Source organism: Cotesia typhae, unplaced genomic scaffold, assembly GCF_013202065.1.
Source record: "Cotesia typhae breed Kobodo isofemale line unplaced genomic scaffold, CoteBio_Ctyphae contig_127, whole genome shotgun sequence".
In the NCBI taxonomy this organism is placed as follows: domain Eukaryota; kingdom Metazoa; phylum Arthropoda; class Insecta; order Hymenoptera; family Braconidae; genus Cotesia; species Cotesia typhae.
Genome location: NW_027423716.1, coordinates 197,150 through 220,382, shown reverse-complemented (window position 1 = coordinate 220,382; position 23,233 = coordinate 197,150). Strand labels below are relative to the sequence as shown.

General features: G+C 31.4%; 2 protein-coding genes across 5 annotated transcripts; one reads left to right on the top strand and one right to left on the bottom strand.

Annotated features, from left to right (window-relative positions):
• Nucleotides 1-4,652: 4,652 nt before the first annotated feature.
• Nucleotides 4,653-13,861, bottom strand: LOC141537456 (uncharacterized). 3 transcript variants are annotated; one of them, XR_012480929.1, is made up of 4 exons: nt 6,214-12,405; nt 5,951-6,047; nt 4,818-5,830; nt 4,653-4,772 (listed from the first exon to the last, which is right to left on the bottom strand). XR_012480929.1 is itself a non-coding variant. In XM_074258459.1 (4 exons), the coding sequence occupies exons 2-4, from the start codon at nt 6,441-6,443 to the stop codon at nt 5,738-5,740; spliced, it is 420 nt and encodes a 139-aa protein (XP_074114560.1). In that variant the 5' UTR covers nt 6,444-11,482; nt 11,868-12,405; the 3' UTR covers nt 5,235-5,737. The 3 variants fall into 3 exon arrangements, 2 of the variants coding, with proteins under 2 accessions (XP_074114571.1, XP_074114560.1); XM_074258459.1 differs by lacking the exon at nt 4,653-4,772 and having other exon boundaries at nt 5,235-5,830; nt 6,214-11,482; nt 11,868-12,405; XM_074258470.1 differs by lacking the exons at nt 4,653-4,772; nt 6,214-12,405 and adding an exon at nt 13,808-13,861 and having other exon boundaries at nt 5,224-5,830.
• Nucleotides 13,862-14,230: 369 nt separating this feature from the next.
• Imd (death domain-containing immune deficiency protein) lies at nt 14,231-16,514 on the top strand. Of its 2 annotated transcripts, none has more exons than XM_074258447.1 (4): nt 14,231-14,855; nt 14,938-15,000; nt 15,113-15,438; nt 15,516-16,514. In XM_074258447.1, exons 1-4 carry the CDS (start codon nt 14,816-14,818, stop codon nt 15,642-15,644), a joined length of 558 nt encoding a protein of 185 aa, XP_074114548.1. In that variant the 5' UTR covers nt 14,231-14,815; the 3' UTR covers nt 15,645-16,514. The 2 variants fall into 2 exon arrangements, with proteins under 2 accessions (XP_074114548.1, XP_074114540.1); XM_074258439.1 differs by having other exon boundaries at nt 14,602-14,855; nt 14,938-15,054; nt 15,516-16,097.
• Nucleotides 16,515-23,233: the final 6,719 nt, after the last annotated feature.

The window sequence follows — 23,233 nt, the reverse complement described above, 5'->3', positions numbered from 1 at the left end:
ATTAGTAGATAAAAATAAATATGGCGGTCCCTGCTGTAACGTCATATACTTTCGCGCATGCGCAATAACAATTACGTATTCAAAATTAATTTCACAAAAAATTAATTAAAATAGAAAAACAATCGGACAAATAAAAATATTGATCGGACAATCAATAAAAAATAATTACCGATCAAATGAAAAAAACTAATCGATTTGATAAAGAAAGTGCTATCTTGCAAGTAAAAATTTGTTTAATTGTTTATAAATAAACAATTATCGGAAAAATAAACAATTACATCGGACATTGACGGACAAATGACGGACAATCGGATTGTTTAAATAAAAGTTAAAAAAATTTATTTTTTGGTGCTAAATTCAGTGAGGTCGACAAATTGCCCCCGTGATGTTCAGATTTCGTATGTTGAGATTGGCTAAAGTGTTCTACTAAACATTAACACGTCGCTCTAACTATCGGACAGTAAACTAAACGCAAAATCTCAGATAAAGCAGATTTATCAAGTTAGTGTAATATAAACTAATCAGATGGCGGCTAAATGCAAATTTCATAATTTCATCGAAAAATTCTTGAAGCATCAAAGATTATATGCAGAACTGTAAATTCTTATAGGTATATATATTATACCTATGTAATAAATGCTCCGTTTTAGAAATATTCTAACACATTTTTAATAGTTATGCAGTGATAAAAATAAAAATATTCTGGAATTGTGAATAATCTTTTTATATTACAAGTATTTTTATAAAATTATTAACGATAGGTACAATGGTGTTTTATTATCAGATATTATATAAAAATAAATATAAAATATAAATATTGCAGAACTTATCAATTAAAAATTATAATTAATATTCCGTTTGTGACATTAATATATATATATATATATATATATATATATATATATATATATATATATATATATATATATATATATATATATATATATATATATATATATATCAACAATAGTGGAATATCAGAAGCAATGTGACATTTCCGTTAATGAAAATATATGTGTGAGTATACTGATATTTAGTCATTTATTTTTATGACTTAAAAATGAAATTGTTATTTCTAAAGTTTTTTTGGATAAACAGTTGATAGTAAGTTATGATTTACGTATACACGTGGGTATGATGTTATTATAAATAAGGAGATTAATTTTGGATGTAACCTTCAAATAATTAAGTTTTTAATAAATTATTAATCGTCATAAGAAACCGTACGTGTGAATTATTATCTAGAGCATCAAGAGCGATAAACGGCAAATATTGGACTTCCTCATCACATATAATGATAATGATAGAAAAAATAAATATCTGTTGATAGACATGGAACGAGAACTCCGGAAATAGAAGTCAGCATGGATTGCCCGAAGATCCTACTTGATACTCAAATTTGAAAGTGACAGATATTCGTACAGAAACTCAATCTTCAGAATAATATGTTCAGACATCGATGAAGCTGAAAAAATGTTTATTATATTTCTTTTTATAACATAGATCAAGATAACTTCTAAAATGTTAAATAATGACTGGAAATTTCTAGAGTATCCTAAAACAGATAGCCTGGCGATCCTTATAAATAATTTCGGATTCGATAGGTTTTTTTTTTTTTTTTTAAAGGACCATGGTGCGCTCAATAATTTGTTGGGAGATCTATAGAGCTGGAAAGACGTCAAATATAATTTTTCTTATAAAGAAATAAGAATAATGTTTGACACATTAAATCTTGATTGGAAATTGTTAGTTTCTTGGCACGAATTGCCTGGCGATCCTTATAAATAATTAAAAGATTCGAAGTCTATTTTTTCTAAGGACCTTGGTGTGCTCAATAATTTGTTGTGAGATTTACGGAGCTGAAAAGACGTCAAATGTAATTTTTATTATAAAGAAACAAGTATAATGTTTGACACATTAAACCTTGATTAAAAATTCTTAGTTTCACGGCATGGATGGCACGGTGATCCTTATAAATAATTTCAAATTCCATGGGTTTTTTTTTTTTAAAGGACCATGGGGTTCTCGATAATTTGTTGGGAGATCTATGGCGCTGAAAAGACGTCAAATATAATTTTTCTCGTAAAGAAACAAATATAATGTTTGACATATTAAACCTTGATTGGAAATTTCTAGTTTCTTGGTACGGATTGCACGGCGATCCTTCTAAATAATTAAGAGGTCCGAGGTTTTTTGTTTCGAAAGACATTGGGATGCTCATTTATTTATTGAGCTATCTATAGAGCTAGAAATTTCTAGTTTCTCGGCACGGAAGGCCCAGTGATCCTCATGAACATTTCCGAATTCGATGGGTTTTTTTTTTCTAAAGGAAGAAGGGGTGCTCAATAATTTGTTGGGAGGTCTACGGGGCTGGTAAGACATTAAATATGATTTTTTTTATTAATAAGCAAGTATACTGTTTTATTAGTTAAAGAATGAATTGAAAATTTCTAAAAGTCTTGGCACGGATTGCCCGGCAATCCTTCTAAAAAGTTAAGACATCCGAGGTTTTTTTTTTTTTTTTAAGTCCTTGGGGAGCTTAATAATTTATTAGGCTATCTCTAGAAATGGAAAGACGTCAAATATAATTTTTCTTATAAAGGAACAAATATAATGTTTGACATATTAAATCTTGATTGGAAATTTTTAGTTTCTCGGCAGGGATAGCCCGGAGATTTTTATAAATAATTCCGAATTCGATTGGTTTTTTTTTCTTTTAAAGGACCATGGGGTGCTCAATAATTTGTTGGAAGATCAATGGAGCTGGAAAGACGTCAAATATAATTTTTTTATAAATGAACAAGCATACTGTTTTATTTATTAAAGAATAAATAGAAAATTCCGTAACTTGGCACGGATGGCCCGGCAATCCTTATTAATAATTAAGATTTTCTAGCATTTCTTTTCTCTTAAGGATCTCGGAGCGCACAATAATATGTTGTGGGATTTATTGCCCTGAAAAACCATTTAATTTACGTCGTTTTATAAAAAAACAAGGGTTTGTTTGAAACATTAAACCTTGATTGGAAATTTCTAGAGTATCTTGGCATGGATGGCCCGGCGATCTTTATGAATAATCAAAAATTCCAAGTTCAGTGGTATGTACATTAACACTAACATTTAATCGTTGTGCTTCACATTTTTTTTCATATATTGAACTCGCACAGATAAAAAAAATATCTTTAACTCACTAAAAAATTGTCTTCCTTCCGAATTTTTTCATCTAAAACCATACTTTACTCTTGATCAGTCAGTTTTGTTAAGTTAAGAAAATCTTCCTTGATATGATTACGTTTTGGCCTTACATATATTACATAAATGAATTAGGTAATTTAACGCAGGGTGTCGAGCTCTTTTTCTGCCAGCAAGTCCCATACTTTATCCTGATAGCCGTAGAGAATTCCGAGGAATATGGTACATTTCTAACTACAAATGCTATTCCGGTTTCTCCGACTTCCGTATCCCCACTACTTGTTTACAAGTTCGTGTCTTAGTGGTGGGGGCTCCAGTCATCAATCCTTCTTGGCATAAGAAAGTAAATTCTTGTCATCAAACGAAAAAATTATTGGCTCAAGTACTTTTCATTTAAACAAGAACTTCCAATTCAAAAAATTTTTTATCTTTGTTCAACAATTTTTTTGTGTTCCTTAAAAAATTTTTTGAATCAAGATAAATTTATGTATAACTTGTTCAAAACATTTTTAGCAAGAATATGCGACAAGTGTAAGCCAAGGTGCTTTAAAAAACTCTCTGAGGCATGTTTTGTACCATAAACTCACGACAGACAATTGAAACTTATTTTTACGAAATTTGCTCCTCTTTTTTAATCTTTTTCCATATTCAGTATATCTCAGATAGTTTTTGAGATATACGCAAATCACTAAACCCCTTATTTTATATATAGATATACTAATTGCATAGAGCGACTGCGTTTCAATACTATTTAATCAATATTTTTAAACAGGGTACTTACCAACTTTTATTTCTAAGAGAATGTATTGCAGTTGTAAATTTAAATTATTAATTATAAAGAGCCAATATTTCCAACAGAACATTAGATTTACAGAAAAAATATTTGAAAAGACAGTTGACCTTGCAGACCATCCCTGTAACTTCCCGCTAATCCCATACATAAGAGCTCGGATTTCTCTTGTTACACTTTTTGAGCTCATCGAGCTCAAAAATATAAATTATACATTATATTGAGCTCTCTGGGCTCAAAACAAGAGCTGCTCTGTGCTTCTGAACTCTTCGAGCTCATAAGTCTGAGAGAAATTTAATAAAGCACAATTTTTTTAATATTCAAACTGCCGTTACTTTTGATTGAATCAACTGATTTTCACGTTCTTCACGGCGATCGATGCGGTTTTTTGAGATCTAAAAATTAATTTCTCTTCTCAAGAACGATCCGAAAAGAAATGTCAAAGTTATTTAAGAAAAACACTTTTTTTGGTTTTCTTTCGTCAACGATTTCTCAAAAACCAAACAACCGATTGTGACCTAGTTTATGGCAATCGACGTGGTTTTTTGATGCCAATAGCTGATTACTTTATGGGATGAGAAAATCTAAAGAACGACTGATCTTGCAGGCCACCCCTGGAATTTCCCACTATTTTTATATCGTGTTCCAGATGCCATAAGGGCGGATACCAGCAAAAGGTACCGGTTAAAAGCCATAAGAGCGTATAAAAAATTTTTTCCGAGAATCGACGTTTTTTTTTTTTGCCTGAAATGTGGAGAATTATACAAAAAAATTTTTACGACCTTATGATCTCTGGGTGTCATAAGGGCATATAATTTTTATACGCCCTTATGACATCTGTAACGCGATATATTCTTCAGCTGTCCCAACTCCAAATATATTAAGATATTAACGCAGTTACTCAAGCTGCATGAAAAATCTATCATGATAAAGTAATTAGCTACAAATTTCAAAGTTATTGGGAAAGAAAGCTTTGATCTAATTAGCGGTGATTGACGCGGGTGTTTAAGCTTAAGAGCTGATTAATTTTTGGAATTGATCGGTTAAGCTGATTAAAATGTACATACGGTCACACACACACATACACACAGACGGGATGATTCCCTCATAAAAATAGTTATGGTCGTTTTATAAGACCTCAAAACGTGGGAATCTAATGAAAACCTGATTTTCAGAAAATGAAGTAAAACCAATGACATCGCGATTTTTTTCTAAAAACAGATTTTTATTGTCAAAAATAATTAACGGTAAGAAAAACGTTAATAAGTTGATAATCAGCAAGTAACAGAAGATAATATTAGAAAAGTATTTATGTATTGAAATTTTGTTCTTTTCCATTTAGTTTTCAACTCAAACACAAAATAATTTAAAATAATAGAACTTAAAATATAAAATTATTGAATTTTTTTGGCGTCCATTAATGCTTTCAAGATATTAAACGCAGGTACAGAAAAATATTCTTTTTTTTTCATTATATCAAACTGTACAACATCCAAAACATTGTTCTTGTTAACCATTAGAATGTGATGCGGTAGAATTAAAATTGCTGACTCAGAATACTATTGACATTGACTTGAGGCCGTAATACAGTCAAGAAATCGAAAAATTTGACTTCATCTACGTTAGCTTGATCAATTCTTATTAATTTTATAACAACTTTCCGATTAAGCAAATTATTATTTTCCTCAGCAATAATTGGCGTTATAGTTTTAAAATTTTTGGTTGCAGTTCTCGTCGCAATTTGCTTTTTTTTTTTTATGGTTTTCGCTCTTCCATTTCTTGATGAAGTTTTACAGCCGACTCTAAAAGCAATCTTTTTCGTTTTATTGGCCCACGTCTACCTATAATCTAAATAAATAAACAAATATCGTAATAAACTTTCTTTAAATTAGAAAAAATTAAGAATTCGGGTTTTTTTTTATTTTAAGATAAAATTTTTTTATTAAAATTATGAAACATGTTACTTACAATATCAGCATGATTATGATGAGAATCAAAATCATCGACTTCCAAATGTTGTTTATTAGGAGAGGTACTCAATTCTAATCTAGCGGAACAATTATTTCTGTAAATAATAAATGTTACACAATTTGAAAAATTTTTGTCGTGAAGAAAAAATAGAAAAATTCAAATAAATTTGATTGAAAGAAATAACGTGAATTGTAACAGTTACTTTTCTTATTACAAACTAAAAATATCATAAGATTATATATAATTAATTCCATGCTTACGGCATATCATGATCATGTTTCGCATGAGTAGAACATTTGAATTTGATTCGGTCATATATGAGCTGTGGATTAAATTCTACATAGGATCGCTTCTGGTATACTTTATATAATGATTCACTAACGAATACATTGAATTTATTCTTTTTATTCTTCTCATAATTATTTAGCCATTTCTCCAGATTTTCATAGGAATCAAACTTGTCAGGTATGCCTTCAAATTTTGTTGCCATAGTAATTAATTATCCCTTAATAATGCAAATGTATTTAATTTTTGATATTTATTATGAACGATAAGAAAAACAATAATCCGTTAATCCGAAATTCTACAAAAATGCTTACACAGCAAAAACCTCAATTGATATAGCGAAACCAAAAAGAGGTTATGATACTTAGATCAAGTTTTCACAAAATAGTAACAATGGCGCTGCAATAATTAAATAGCGGCAAAGAAAATAATTTTGAAATTAAAACTGTTGAACAAAAAAACATTCGCAAGACCGTTAACAGAAGATTCAATAATATTGTAAAACTAGTAGATGAAAAATTTGCAGTCAACAAAATTTTAGAACTAATTTTTTGATTAGCCATCTTTATTATTCATATCTTTGGACATTTTTATTGAATTTTTTTTTTGCTGTAGTAAAATTTTGTTCTATATACAGAAAAAAAAATGTACATCACATTTGATCCATAGTAATTTGATATCTAACTACTTTTTCAAATGTCAAATTTTGCAATTAAAATTATAATGGAAATTTAATATTTTTTCAATTAAACAATTATATATGATTATATACAATTATATATAATTACATACAATTATGTAGAATTATATACAAATATGTAGAATTATATACAATGTTATTTAATTCACTTTTACAATTGTATATAATTATATAGAAGTAAATATAAATTTTATCCAATTATATATAGACAATATGCAATTATATATAATTATATACCGTTACAGAAAATATTTTTCATCGGGCAGCGTAAAATTATGTACATTCTATATAATTGTATACAAATATATACAATAGTATATAACTGTATGTAATTATATATAAACATTTGATGAAATTATGCTTCGCCTCTAACCAATTGTATATAACTCATATATAACTCTATACAGTTATATAAAATCTTTTTTCATCGGGAAGTCAGGAATAAATGAATGCGTTAAACATCCGAACCGGTCACCCATCCAAGTACCGAAGAAGGGAAATGCCGCTTAATATCGATAATTTCAGTACACGTTAAATTTTCAATCAATTGCATTGCAGCCATCTAGGCAAATAATATTATGAAGAACAGAACTTAGTAACACAATTTCACAGTAAATATAATGAACATATTGATTCTGTACGTCACTTTTATATCTTAATTTGTTTACATAAAAACATATTCATGCAATACCATATTTATTTAGATGACATAAAATAAAAGAGTAGAGGCCGCAACAGAAATAATAAAGCTTAATACAAAAAAATGTTTGAAAACAATATTATTATTGATTTTTAAATGATTCCATATTTAAATAAGACCTTGCAGGCCATCCCTGTAACTTCCCGCTATTCCCAATAAGAGCTCGAATTTGACTGATTGCTCTGTTTTCGAGCTTTTCGAACTGAAAAATATAAATTATATATTATTTTTAGCTCTCTGAGCTCAAAACAAAAGTTGCTCTATACTTTTGAGCTCTTCGAGCACATAAGTCTGATAGAAGTTCAATGAAGTACTGTTTTTTAAATTTTCAAACTGCTATAACTTTTGAATGAATCGACCGATTTTGTCGCCGTTGGTGGCAATCGATGTTGTTTTTTAAGCTTGTGTGCTGTTTAGTGTTTGGAATTGATCGGTTGAGCCATTTAAAAGTTGTTTCAAAAGAACCACTTTTCTAAAAATTTTTTCTTGCATTCTATTGAAAATTTCTCAAAATCTACTGCATCGAATTGGTCCAAGTCGTATTTTAAATCTAATTGCTACTTTGACACCTTGTTACCTTGAAAGGTTGTTGTACGGGTAGATTCCTGGGACCTCAAAATATCGAGAACTAATAAAAACTCGATTTTCAAAAAAGAGATAAAACCAATAATTTCCCAATTGTTTTAAAATTTTAATGGTCATAGAGATAATCTGTCACTATTTTCAATTAATTTATGTATATTAAAATTTCTTCCAGTGCGGTAGATGTTTCACGATATAATTTTGTAGACTAAAATCTTTGAAAAAAAAATTTGGAAAACGGTCGACCCTACACAGAAAAAAAAATTAACTTGAATTAAGTAAATAATTTTGAAGAATTTCACGTTTTTGATTTGAGTAGAAAAATCCTTAAACTAAGAAACTTTTTTTTGGTTCAAGTAAATTTTACTTGATTAAAGAATTTTCCGTCTGGATCCAAGTAATGAAACTCTTTAAAATTATTTTCTTGGTTTAAGAATTTTTCTCTAATTTAAGTTAATTTTTTTTTCTGTGTAGAGGCCATCCCTGCAACTTCCGCTCATACGATATGTATATATATATATATATATATATATATATATATATATAATCAAAATAGCACTCATTACGTTTTTGAGCTCTTCATCACCAGGCCATCTGTACCAAGAAAAGGTCGAAATTTTCCAATTGGCGTCTAATATTTGTTAATAATTATATTAATTATTTTTAATGACCTAAAATTCATCCATTGTGTTTCCAGTACAATAGATGTCCCATCATATAACTGTAAAGACCGAGGTCCTTTGAGAATGATAAATCTCATAATGCTCAATTACTTGTAAAAATCGCCGGGCCATCCATGCCAAGATAATTCAAAAATTTTCCAAACAGTTTAATAAGTTAAAAATTATATTTGTTTGTTTAGGAAAAAAAAGTATATTTAACGTTTTCCTAGTGCAATTGATGTCCTAACATTTTATGTGTGTTCCTAAGTTCTTAAAAAAAAAAAAAAAAAAATTATAATTCACATTCTGCTTGCCTTGAGTTAAAGACTAGCGGCACTAGTGCTTACTTGACTAGTAGGCACGGATAGCCTGGAATTAATTATGAAATACAACAGAATTGTCAGTAGAACGTTTATTATTAAATAAATAGTAGAAGTTCCTAAATATTTATAGAAAATACCTTACCAAAAGTGACCTGGTTATACAATGAAAAGAAAGCGATAATAAATACCCTACTTATATTGACATAAGGAGTCAGGGTAAATCTCAACTTTTCAAAGCACACGGATTAAACTAATTTTATTTATTGTTGTAAATATAAAATGTAATTTTTGAATGATAAATAAATATGCAATCGATATATTTTTAATTGTAAAATTTTGTTAATTCCTTCTTATTATACCTTTCCTTTACTACTTGAATACTAAAAAAATCTGAAATTTATAATTAAACAATTATCGCGCTTGCAATGTTAATATTCAAGCAACAAAAAATTTTTGCTTAAGAATAGCATAATTTTTGGAAAAATCGCTATAAAAATTTTTCACCAGTGGATAATTAATCATTTATCTATCTAGTAGGTGCCTGAATTTTCTCAATTCTTAATATTCATGTTTCATAATTTTCAATCGCTATTTTTCATGAAGTGTACGAGGTGGGTTGAGCTTGCGCTAGTGTGAGTAAACGTTTTCGAGCGTATTTTCAACCTTCTGAGAAAATTATAAATATTGATTCTACAGGTCTTGCAGATGAGACTTATTTTTGGAAATTTCTTCCTTTGTTCAAATCTTTTTTGAGAGTTTCAAAATTGTTGTTAGTTTTTGAGATATTCGCAAAAAGGTAATAAATTAAAAATAAATTCAAATTAAAAAAATTTATTCGATTATTAGATGTCAAAGTTTTTAACTTTCGAGCTGGGAGATCTCAAAAATCGAACTAATCATATTTTTGTATTTAAAGCTCAAAAGGTTCAAAAGCTTTATAATGCACCAAATTATATGCACTTAATATTGAAAATTAGCGGGAAGTTGCCGGGATAGTCCGCGGGGTGGACCATTTTCCAGATTTTTATTAGCTCTTTTTTAGCTCATCAGGTAAAGTAGTTAAATGCTCCAATTTCCTTATCGATGTATAATTTATAATTCTATTGTTTCTGTGAATAAAAATTATTAAATTATTATACTAGTTCTTAACTGTTAACCTGAATTCATTGAAGAAATTATATTAATTCTTTATATTATACTCGTGTCTTAATCTGTCTCATAATTTTGGTTTTGTTTATTTCCCATTTTAAAAAACTATGAGCGAAAATTTGGATAAAGAAGTGGATGTAAAGAAACCAAAAAGTGAATATAAAAAATGGCATTTCTATAGTTATGCCTACCACGTTAAAAAATAAACCAAAAAAATAGATCTCGAATCTTTTAATTATTTATAAGGATCGTTGGGCCATCCGTGCCGAGAAAATAATTTCCAATCATGGCTTAATGTGTCAAACATTATTATTGTTTTTCTATAAAACAACGTAAGTCAAATGGTTCTTCAGTGCAGTAAATGCCCCAACATATTATTGGGCACGCCGAGATCCTTAGAAAAAAAAAAGAAAGAAAATTTTATTTATTTATAAATATCGCCGGGTCATCCGTGCCAAAACTTTTCAGGAATTTTCAATTCATTCTTTAACTAATAATACAGTAAACATGCTTATTTATAACAAAAATCATATTTAATGGTTTTCCAGCTCCATAGACCTCCCAAAAAATTATTGAGCACCCCTCCGTCCATTAGAAAAAAAAAAAAAAACCCATCGAATTCGGAATTGCTTATGAGGATCACCGGGCCATCCGTGCGGAGAAACTAGAAATTTCCAATCATGGTTTGAAGTGACAATCAGTATACTTGTTTAGTTATAAAAATAAATGATATTTGACGTCTTTCCACCTCTATAGATAGCCTAATAAATTATTGAGCTACCCAAGGTCTTAAAAAAAAAAAATAACCTCAGATCTTTCAATAATTTATGATAGCCGGGCCATCCGTGCCAAACTACGGAATTTTCCATTCATTTTTAACAAATAAAACAGTACACTTTTTCATTTATAAAAAAATTATATTTAACGTCCTTCCAGCTCCATAGCTCCTCCAACAAATTGTTGAGCACTCCAAGGTCCTTTAAAAGAAAAAAATCCATCGAATTCGATATTATTTATAAGGATCGCCGGGCCATCCGTGCCGAGAAAATAATTTCCAATCATGGTTTGAAGTGACAATCAGTATACTTGTTCAGTTATAAAAAATAATGATACTTGACGTCTTTCTACCTCTATAGATAGCGTGATAAATTAGTAAGCTTCCCAAGGTCCTTTAAAAAAAAAAAAAACCTCGGATCTCTTAATTATTCATAACCATTGCCGGGTCATCCGTGCCAAGTAACGGAATTTTCTATCCATTTCTAAACTAATAAAAGAGTATGCTTGTTTATTTATTAAAAAAATTAAATTTGACGTCGTTCCAGCTCTATAGATCCTCCAACAAATTATTCAGCACACCAAGGTCCTTAAAAAAATAGATCTTGAATCTTTTAATTATTTATAAGGATCGTTGGGCAATCCGTGCCGAGAAACTAACAATTTCCAATCAAGTTATAATATGTCAACCATTATATTTGTTCATTTATAAAGAAAATTATATTCGACGTCTTCCCACCTCTATAGATAACCTAATAAATTATTGAGCTCCCCAAGGTCCTTTTAAAAATAAAAAAAAACCTCGGATCTCTTAATTATTTATAAGGATTGCCGGGCCATTCGTGCCAAGTTACGGAATTTTCTATTTATTCTTTAATAAATAAAACAGTATGCTTGTTCATTTATAAAAAAAATTATATTTGACGTCTTTCCAGCTCCATTGATCTTCCAACAAATTATTGAGCACCCCATGGTCCTTTAAAAGAAAAAAAAACCCATCGAATTCGGAATTATTTATAAAAATCTCCGGGCTATCCCTGCCGAGAAACTAAAAATTTCCAATCAAGATTTAATATGTCAAACATTATATTTGTTCCTTTATAAGAAAAATTATATTTGACGTCTTTCCATTTCTAGAGATAGCCTAATAAATTATTAAGCTCCCCAAGGACTTAAAAAAAAAAAAAAAAACCTCGGATGTCTTAACTTTTTAGAAGGATTGCCGGGCAATCCGTGCCAAGACTTTTAGAAATTTTCAATTCATTCTTTAACTAATAAAACAGTATACTTGCTTATTAATAAAAAAATCATATTTAATGTCTTACCAGCCCCGTAGACCTCCCAACAAATTATTGAGCACCCCTTCTTCCTTTAGAAAAAAAAAACCCATCGAATTCGGAAATGTTCATGAGGATCACCGGGCCTTCCGTGCCGAGAAACTAGAAATTTCTAGCTCTATAGATAGCTCAATAAATAAATGAGCATCCCAATGTCTTTCGAAACAAAAAACCTCGGACCTCTTAATTATTTAGAAGGATCGCCGTGCAATCCGTACCAAGAAACTAGAAATTTCCAATCAAGGTTTAATATGTCAAACATTATATTTGTTTCTTTACGAGAAAAATTATATTTGACGTCTTTTCAGCGCCATAGATCTCCCAACAAATTATCGAGAACCCCATGGTCCTTTAAAAAAAAAAAACCCATGGAATTTGAAATTATTTATAAGGATCACCGTGCCATCCATGCCGTGAAACTAAGAATTTTTAATCAAGGTTTAATGTGTCAAACATTATACTTGTTTCTTTATAATAAAAATTACATTTGACGTCTTTTCAGCTCCGTAAATCTCACAACAAATTATTGAGCACACCAAGGTCCTTAGAAAAATAGACTTCGAATCTTTTAATTATTTATAAGGATCGCCAGGCAATTCGTGCCAAGAAACTAACAATTTCCAATCAAGATTTAATGTGTCAAACATTATTCTTATTTCTTTATAAGAAAAATTATATTTGACGTCTTTCCAGCTCTATAGATCTCCCAACAAATTATTGAGCGCACCATGGTCCTTTAAAAAAAAAAAAAAAAACCTATCGAATCCGAAATTATTTATAAGGATCGCCAGGCTATCTGTTTTAGGATACTCTAGAAATTTCCAGTCATTATTTAACATTTTAGAAGTTATCTTGATCTATGTTATAAAAAGAAATATAATAAACATTTTTTCAGCTTCATCGATGTCTGAACATATTATTCTGAAGATTGAGTTTCTGTACGAATATCTGTCACTTTCAAATTTGAGTATCAAGTAGGATCTTCGGGCAATCCATGCTGACTTCTATTTCCGGAGTTCTCGTTCCATGTCTATCAACAGATATTTATTTTTTCTATCATTATCATTATATGTGATGAGGAAGTCCAATATTTGCCGTTTATCGCTCTTGATGCTCTAGATAATAATTCACACGTACGGTTTCTTATGACGATTAATAATTTATTAAAAACTTAATTATTTGAAGGTTACATCCAAAATTAATCTCCTTATTTATAATAACATCATACCCACGTGTATACGTAAATCATAACTTACTATCAACTGTTTATCCAAAAAACTTTAGAAATAACAATTTCATTTTTAAGTCATAAAAATAAATGACTAAATATCAGTATACTCACACATATATTTTCATTAACGGAAATGTCACATTGCTTCTGATATTCCACTATTGTTGATATATATATATATATATATATATATATATATATATATATATATATATATATATATATATATATATATATATATATAATATTAATGTCACAAACGGAATATTAATTATAATTTTTAATTGATAAGTTCTGCAATATTTATATTTTATATTTATTTTTATATAATATCTGATAATAAAACACCATTGTACCTATCGTTAATAATTTTATAAAAATACTTGTAATATAAAAAGATTATTCACAATTCCAGAATATTTTTTATTTTTATCACTGCATAACTATTAAAAATGTGTTAGAATATTTCTAAAACGGAGCATTTATTACATAGGTATAATATATATACCTATAAGAATTTACAGTTCTGCATATAATCTTTGATGCTTCAAGAATTTTTCGATGAAATTATGAAATTCGCATTTAGCCGCCATCTGATTAGTTTATATTACACTAACTTGATAAATTTGCTTTATCTGAGATTTTGCGTTTAGTTTACTGTCCGATAGTTAGAGCGACGTGTTAATGTTTAGTACAACACTTTAGCCAATCTCAACATACGAAATCTGAACATCACGGGGGCAATTTGTCGTAGCCTCCGCACGAGGCCCACTGTGAGACAATGTTCAATTGAAAAGAAAAAAAGAGGAATAGAAAGAAAAGGAATGATTACTATTTTACATGAGTGTGACCAGATCGTGCGATTTTTTTACCCCCACTTTGTACCGCTTTCAATATAGTCAGATGAGAGTGTCCTACAAAGTGGGGGTAAGAAAAGAGCACGATCTGGCCACACTGTTTTACATCAGTGTAGTTCCTCAAATTTAGTTCTAATAACAATTAATAATCTCAATTATTATTATTATTATTATTATTATTAAAACTTTTGTCAAAAATTAACAGTGATCAATTCTTAGATGAGATACATAATGAATATTAAACGATTATAAACAAAACAATATGTTATCAACTGATGCCAAGCCTGATCCACCTCGCATAAGTAAAAAAAAAAAAAAAAACACCGTTTGTTAGTAAGCTGATTTTTAGCCTTGTTAACCAAAATTATGTTTGAAATCTTTTAGATCAATCTTCCCAAAACGGCACTGAAAGAACATTTTGTAAATACCGTAAAGATGAACTTAATGGTAATCAATCCAACCACTCAAAAAAGCAAAAAGAAAACAAAAAGCTAGAAACGAGTGAGTCTTTGTTATTTTGTATATTTTTTTAACATACTTGATATTAATTTTGTTATAGAGAGTTTCGAAAATATAGTTAATTATAATATTAATTACTCTAACCATGTGACTATTGGAACAACAAATACTTATATATGTAATATAAATCAGATATGTAAAACAAACCAACAACAAAATAAAACCAATAATGAATGTGCCATATTGGAGATGCCTTATAATGTCAAAAAGTTAAGTTTTTCTGAGCAACAGCTTACTGTCGAGAATATGTTTTTTATTAAGACTCATTTAGGATATGGCTGGAGAAAATTTTTTAAATCCTTGGGATATACTAATGGGCAGTTAGATCAATTCGTAGAAAATTATCGAATAAAAGGAATCGATGAGGTGACACAATTTTCTTTTAAAAAATTCAACAATGAAAAAGAATTATGAAGATTTTAATAGAATATTTCTTTGTTTAGGTTATTTATCAACTTCTTCTGGACTGGAAATGTTTAAATGGCAAAAATTCTTCAGTTGGAACCATTGTTGATCACTTATGGAAATGTCAACAATATGAATGCGCACAAATTTTTGCTTCTAGTTTATAAATTTTCTTATTTATATAAAATACGTTTTTTTTTTCTACCACTTTAAGTAAGAAAACGAACGCTTTAACGTAAACTTAAAACTATAGCTGTATATAAGCCTATAGACTGTATTTTCAGAAATTTCATTATCCTCTTTATGTCTGTAATAAGTTAAGAAATTAAATTTCTGAAAAGAGAATATGACTAATTATTGCGGAAGCTTCATATTTACCGATTTCAAAATTTCTTTGATAAGCGTTTATAAAAATTAAATTTCTGAAAATACAATTTCTACTGTTCACCTTTGAAGATGATTTTTGCTTAAAAAAAGATGTATTTATTCTTGATATTTATAATATTGGCGGCCAATCATTATTATGAGTACGGATTTAAGGATTCTGGCAAATTTAGAAAACATTATTTCAGTTGAAACATTAGTATAGGAAAATAAATTCATAGTTTATAAGTGAATAATTTTAACATCAATTATTTAAGCGAATTCTATGTAAATTTGATTTTACTCTCATTTATTTATATTTTACTTTTAAAGGTCTTATATCACTCGATGAATATATTTTCCTGCGACTAAAATGTCCCATTGCGTTACGAAAGGCGCGTGTGTGCATGTGCGCATATGCCACGATTTAAATGAAAAAAATCAAAAATCTTTATTGGAAAAACTTTCACGAACACAACCCAGTATGCATATTTTACGATTCAATCAAATAAATCATATGTCGCTTATATGAAATAGAAATATGGAAATATGTAGACTTGTTATATCCGATGATATAATAGATGTCATTTTAATTGCATTACGCGGCAAATTCACTACAATTTGAATGATTTAATTTAATATGATAAATAATAAATATTATTTCATATAAAAAATTGTTATAGTACATAAATTAAAGTTGAGTATTCTCCTTAAACTAAAAATAAACAAACTAACTTTGTCAAAATTTCTCAGAACTATAAAAAGTACTCAAACAAACTTGCTCGTGTTACTCGACAATTAAACCTTTGTAAAAACTAATGAAAGAAAAGCCATGTGTTAAATGTCCTTCTAGGGATTGTTAGTTACATATAGATTTTCGTTAAGTATTTTCAAGAAGTCATAAATTATAAAATAGAATAAGACCATAGAACCAAGCCAATACTATTTGTTAAATAAATAATAATAATATAAATATAAAATTTTTATATAAATTATAAATATATTATTATATATTATATAATAATATAAATAAAAATTTAGTGTTTCAATATATATATATATATATATATATATATATATATATATATATATATATATATATATATATATATATATATATATATATATATATATATCATATTAACATTAATATGAATCTATCATTATTTGTTCATTAATCTATATGAAAAACTATTCTTTAGTTAAACTAAGACATTAATATTATTTAATAATCATAAGATATTCTAAAATTATTGTTTATTTATCTAACAAATGGTCCAAGTGTTGGTTGGAGTTTTATGGTTTTATGCTTTCTATTTCGTATTTATTATATCTCATAATTTATGACCTCTTGGGAATATTTAGCTAAAATGATTTTAACTAGGAAAACCCTTGAGAAATATTCAACACGTGTTTTCCTTTATATGAGTTTTCACAAAGGTCTAGTTGTTAAGTAACACGTGTACATTCTATTCAAGTACTTTTTATGTTTCTGAGAAGTTTTGGTAAATGGTTATGTTTATTGTTTGTTTTGAGAGAGCGTTAAACTAAATTTATGAGTTGCAACGGTTTTCGAGATTTCAAGATAAAAGACTTATTTTATATTGTAACGGGTATTTTTCCGGTTTCCAAAAGGAGTGAATTTTAACCGTTGGTGATTTGGACAAGACTTCCTCAAATATCTATATCCCCTAGCTCGAATGAAATCTCGCCGGAGTCCAGGATCTTTTCAGGGATAGCTTATATTACTTATAAATGAAATTTGAGCCTGATTGTATTGTCGCAAACTCTCCACTAAGGAGAATTTCCGTAATTCTTCTATATGTCGTTGATTGGTTAGGAATTGGTTCAGGATCTATCTATTTAAAATAAAAGACTCGGTGTTGGGGCGAATAATTGTGATTAATTTATTCCCCAAGAGGAGAAAACTCTAACAATTGTTAGAGAAAAACTCCTCGAAGATGTTACAGTTGAGAGATATGTGAATAAATATGTGTATTGATATGAATGTATGTGATTATTGCACTGCTGTGCAATGAGGGGTGAGAATGGATCTCAGCCGCCGTTAGGTTATTGTGGTTAACCGTTAACCGTTAATATCTCAGTGGAGATGTAAATTGTAATTATGATTTGAAAGGATCGTGTGTTTGTAATCGGAAGAGAATTGACTGTGTATTTAGAATGATTTGAAAGAACCAGTAGGTTCAAGTATTGAATTTGATCGCTGGGATCGAATCTTTGATCGCTGGGATCGAGTTGTGTTATAGATTTGATCGCTGGGATCGAGTTTGTTATAAATTTGATCGCTGGGATCAAATTCTTGATCAGTGGGATCAAGTTATGTTATGAATTGATTGAATTATTTTTTGATTTAACTGATTTGAATATTTTGTTTAAGTTAGTATTTGAATATAGTTTTCTAATTTACGCGAGAATTTACTATTTAATTTAATTAATTTCTGAATAACTCAACAAATTATTAAACATATGAATTTATCAAGATAACTTATTTCTTGTAAATTTGATTAGAATTTAATAAATACCACGATTAAATTTAGTTAAATAAAGCACATCAATGAAGTTAAATTAATAATTACGACTGACTAAATTCAATTAACACTTGCAAAATATAACTAATTAACAATGATTTTAATTATAATTGAATACTATGAAATTGAATTGAAGATTCTTGACAAACTTTAACAATGATAATTTATTGCGTCTAATTTATCACGCGATTGAAGATAATGGCCGCGATGCTAAACGCTAAGTACGACGTACTTTTTATTGGCGTCTTAATATTTGACCACGAATTAATGTTAGGTTTAAAATTATGCACAAAGTCGAATCAATGAATTTAATTAAGTATGAGAACTGATAATTAAATGATAATTAATTACGTTAGCAAATAATAAAACACAATGGAATAATTTCTTTGTCAGAGAGAACGCAGGTATATTGCACTAGTCACAAGTCCCAGTACAACTGCCGCTCATGGCGTCCCCACCGGCTTCGTGTTCCGGGCTTGCCGGTCTTCTTCCCGCTAAGTCATGGGGCGCATGTGCAGCCGCCAATTGATATCGCGTTCATAAGAACTATAGTAGAAATTGCCATGAGAATAACCCATGTTAGATATTTAGTATAGATAATTAAAGTTTGAGTATACTCATAAGAGCACTCTAGTCAATCTCTTTTATACCGACATCAAACACTGATTATAATTAGTACTCTATTTATTTAAGACAACAAACAACAAATATCGAACTTAAGTTATAACATTTACAAACTTTATGTCAAACTTTACTATATCGCACATAACCCGCACATACCGTTTGTTTTTCCGTTTTTCAGTGCCACCTGGTGGCCAAACTCTGTCTACTACCTTTACACAGTAGTATTCCTATTTTACCGACGGTTGTGCATTAAACCACGGCCCTACCTGCCCCTAATCCCGTCTGGGTGCTTGAAAAGCATCCCTTTCCGGCCCTACTTCCCCCTAGTCCCGTCTGGGTGCTTGAAAAGCATCCCTTCCCGGCCCTACTTGCCCCTAGTCCAATCTGGGTGCTTGGAAAGCATCCCTTTCCGGCCCTACTTCCCCCTAGTCCAGTCTGGGTGCTTGGAAAGCATCCCTCTCCGGCCCTACTTCCCCCTAGTCCAGTCTGGGTGCTTGGAAAGCAACCCTTTCCGGTGGCCAAATTTCCCCCAATGGACAAGTCAGCACTTACCTGGTTCCTGGTCGGAGACAAGGTACGAGTTCCTTGGGTACTTCCTGGTGAAGGGTCTTCTACCAGAAGATTATAACCACTAAGAAACTTGGTTGACTTTTCCGTCAATTAAAAATGCTTTTATTAATTCCTAGACCTTTCTCTACGAGTGAAAGATTTTGAAAATTTATCGCCACCTATCGCTCGTCGTCGAACTTCAGATTTTGCAACCATCGAATATCAAATTCGCACATCAATTTCATTAGGTTACAAAAAATTTCATACAAAATCATTTCCATACAAAAAGTCGTTCGGGACTTAGAAAAAAAAAATAACATTTGTCAATTAATAAATTTTTATCAAAATAATTTCCTATATTAATTTTATTTCTGGGACTTAGTAAAAAAAATTAATTCTGCAATGAAAATAATTAATTAAATAATTATTCAGATATTTTGAATCTGTTCGTAGATTTTAATTAAATCTTTCTTTCAGGTAAAATGAATTTTTGTTCTTTAAAAGAACAAAAATTATCGCCACGCAGTTTCGTTTATATTAGCTCGTCGGTCTTCACTGCAAGCGAACGAGCGGCGAAATTCTTCGCCACCTCTCGCTGTGATGGTGAACTCAAAAACTTGCGCGTATTTTCAAATGATACTTAATCGCGGTCAAATATATTTTTCCTTAAAACTAAATAAACTTTTTCAAAAATAATTCGTGATATTAAATAAACAAAATTTAGAAAAAAATATATTAACAAAAAACAAAACATCAAATGATTAAATTGTAAAATACACTTCGGCATTAATAGTAGTGATAATAATAATAATAATAATAATAATAATAATAATAATAATAATAATAATAATAATAATAATAATAATAATAATAATAATAAAAACGTCAACCCGGATACTCCAGCTCTGCACGACTTCGAGGCATTCTGTCGAGAACACCGACGGCAGGATATCGCCGAAGAGAGCCCTGCAGTCAGTGTGCAAGAGGTTCGTAAAGCCCTGAATGGCAGCAAGAACTGGGCTGCCCCGGGTCCAGATGGCATAAACATCTTCTGGTGGAAGAAATTTTCTTCTACACATGCTCATCTGGCCCGGATTTTTACATCATACATTCAGGGCGACGAACCAATTCCAGACTGGCTGGTAGATGGGCGAACCGTACTCATCCCTAAAAAGGGTGACTTGTCCGACCCAAAGAACTACAGGCCTATCACTTGCTTGAATGCGGTTTACAAGATTTTTACAAAAATCTTAAATAACCGTATCTTGCAGGAGATAGAGCCTGTGTGGCAACAGATATACGAACAACGTGGCAGTAAACAGGGCGTGTCAGGTTGCAAGATCAACTTGTTGGTAGATAGATGCGTCATTCAAGACGCAATCTACTACCAACGCAACCTGTCTATGGCCTGGATTGACTACCGTAAGGCATTTGACTCAACTTCACATGAGTTGATTCTCTATCTGCTCAAATGCCTCGGAATCAATCGCCAAACAGTGGGATGCATACAACGTACGATGCAGCTCTGGCGAACGCGTTTTCACATAGGAAGTGGAAATGCATTGCACGTAACCGGAACTGTTCAGTACAAGAGAGGCGTCTTTCAGGGAGATTCTCTGAGCCCTCTGTTGTTTTGCATCTCACTGCTGCCAATATCTGTTGCCCTCCGACAAACTCGTGGGTACTCTGCGGGGCTACCGAGTGATCGAGTATACTCGATCACTCACCAACTGTTTATGGATGATCTAAAGATATACAGTGCCAACAAAGATCATCTACAAACGGCCATCAACATCGTAGCAGAGTACACACGAGATGTCGGAATGTCTTTTGGGTTGGACAAGTGTGCGGTCGTACACCTGGCGGAGGGTAAGTGCTCTGATACGGGTGGAGATGTCGAATTAGTGGATGGGAGCGTCTTAAGAGAATTAGACGCCGGAGAGTTGTACAGATATCTAGGGATTGAAGAGCGGCAAATGCATGCCGTCTCTGAAGTCCGAACAACTCTTCGCAGTGAGTATGTTAGGAGACTCCGGAAGATCTGGTCATCAGAACTTTCCGGCAAGAACAAAGTCTCAGCTACTAACATGCTCGCTGTCCCGGTCCTACTTTACTCTTTTGGGATCCTGAAATGGCCTCGAAATGAGTTGAAAGATCTCGACATCAAAACCCGTAAAGTCATCAATATGAATCAGAGCATGCACCCTAACTCATCAGTCGCCAGGATGTACCTCTCCCGGAACATCGGAGGGAGAGGATTGCAGAGCTTGGAGCGGCTTCACGATCGTTTGGTTCTGGGTTTAACATACGAGATTGCCAATTTCACAGCAGACAAGGACGACTTCCTGATGCAATTTGTTCATAGTCATGAAAATGCGCGGAAGGGGTCGTTCTTGTATAAGGCAGCAATCTACGCGGCAAATACCTTAGGTCTCGGAGAAATAAACGCTCTCATTGAACTCCCGAAAAAGGAGTTCAAGAGCGTCGTCAGGGTAGCCGAGGAAAAAAAACTCCTCGGTGAACACATGGACAAGTCCATGCACAGCGTGTATTTCAAACACGTCCGTGACCATGGCTTGTCCACCCAGCTGACATTCTCCTTCTTGAAGTCAGCTGGCCTGATGTCCGAGACCGAAGGGTTTATATTTGCCTGCCAAGATGGTGTTATCAACACTCTCGAATACCGTAGCAAGGTGCTCCAGGCGCAGCTTCCGGACACGTCCTGTCGGACGTGTAAACAACATCCGGAGACGCTGATGCACCTTTGTCGGCATGTCCTGTGCTGGCAAGAGGTGCCTACATACAGCGTCACAATGCTGCCCTGCGAGTACTCTATTATCATCTCAGATATAGCTGCGGTATCGATGAGACACCAGTGCTGCCTTATCTGCCAGGAGATATTCCGCAGGTTGTTGAAAATGACAGTTCCAAAATTTATTGGAACATACCATTCGCAACAACCCGGCGGATTGACCACAACAAACCTGATATTGTGCTCTTTGACAAGGCTACTCGTGACATTTATGTCATTGAGTTTTCGGCCCCAGCCGAATACAATATCTCGGCCAAAGAAGAGCACAAACACCAGATATATCAGGATCTCCTGTTTGAAATTGGCAAACTCTACCCAGGTTATCGTGTCAAGCTCGTCGTTTTGGTTGTCGGCGTCCTTGGAGGGATGAAACAGTCTTTTGTGTCTTCACTTGCGAAGATACCGGCTTGCAGTTCAGCAGCCGTGTCTCTAGCGGTGCGGATGCAAAAGGCTGTCATTTTGGGATCCCTGCGTCTACTTAGGCAAATGAATTTGGCCTGCTGCACTCACTAGCCGCCTTGTTGTGTGGAGTGGTGCAGCGGTGATGGATGGCGCTCAGGCTGGGCCCTCGGAGAGTCGGACTCCGGGGAGAACCCCCCTGAGCAATTGATAGCAAATAATAATAATAATAATAATAATAATAATAATAATAATAATAATAATAATAATAATAATAATAATAATAAAATAAACTGCGGTCGCTGCGTTATCTCGCTCGCACTCACTCTCTATACCATCACAATATTTATATTTAAGTCGAGTTAAGTAATTTGAATTTAAATGAATTACCGCGTAATGCATCGACAACGACACCTATGATATTTTAGGATATAACAAACTCTTTCATAGTGTTTTTTCA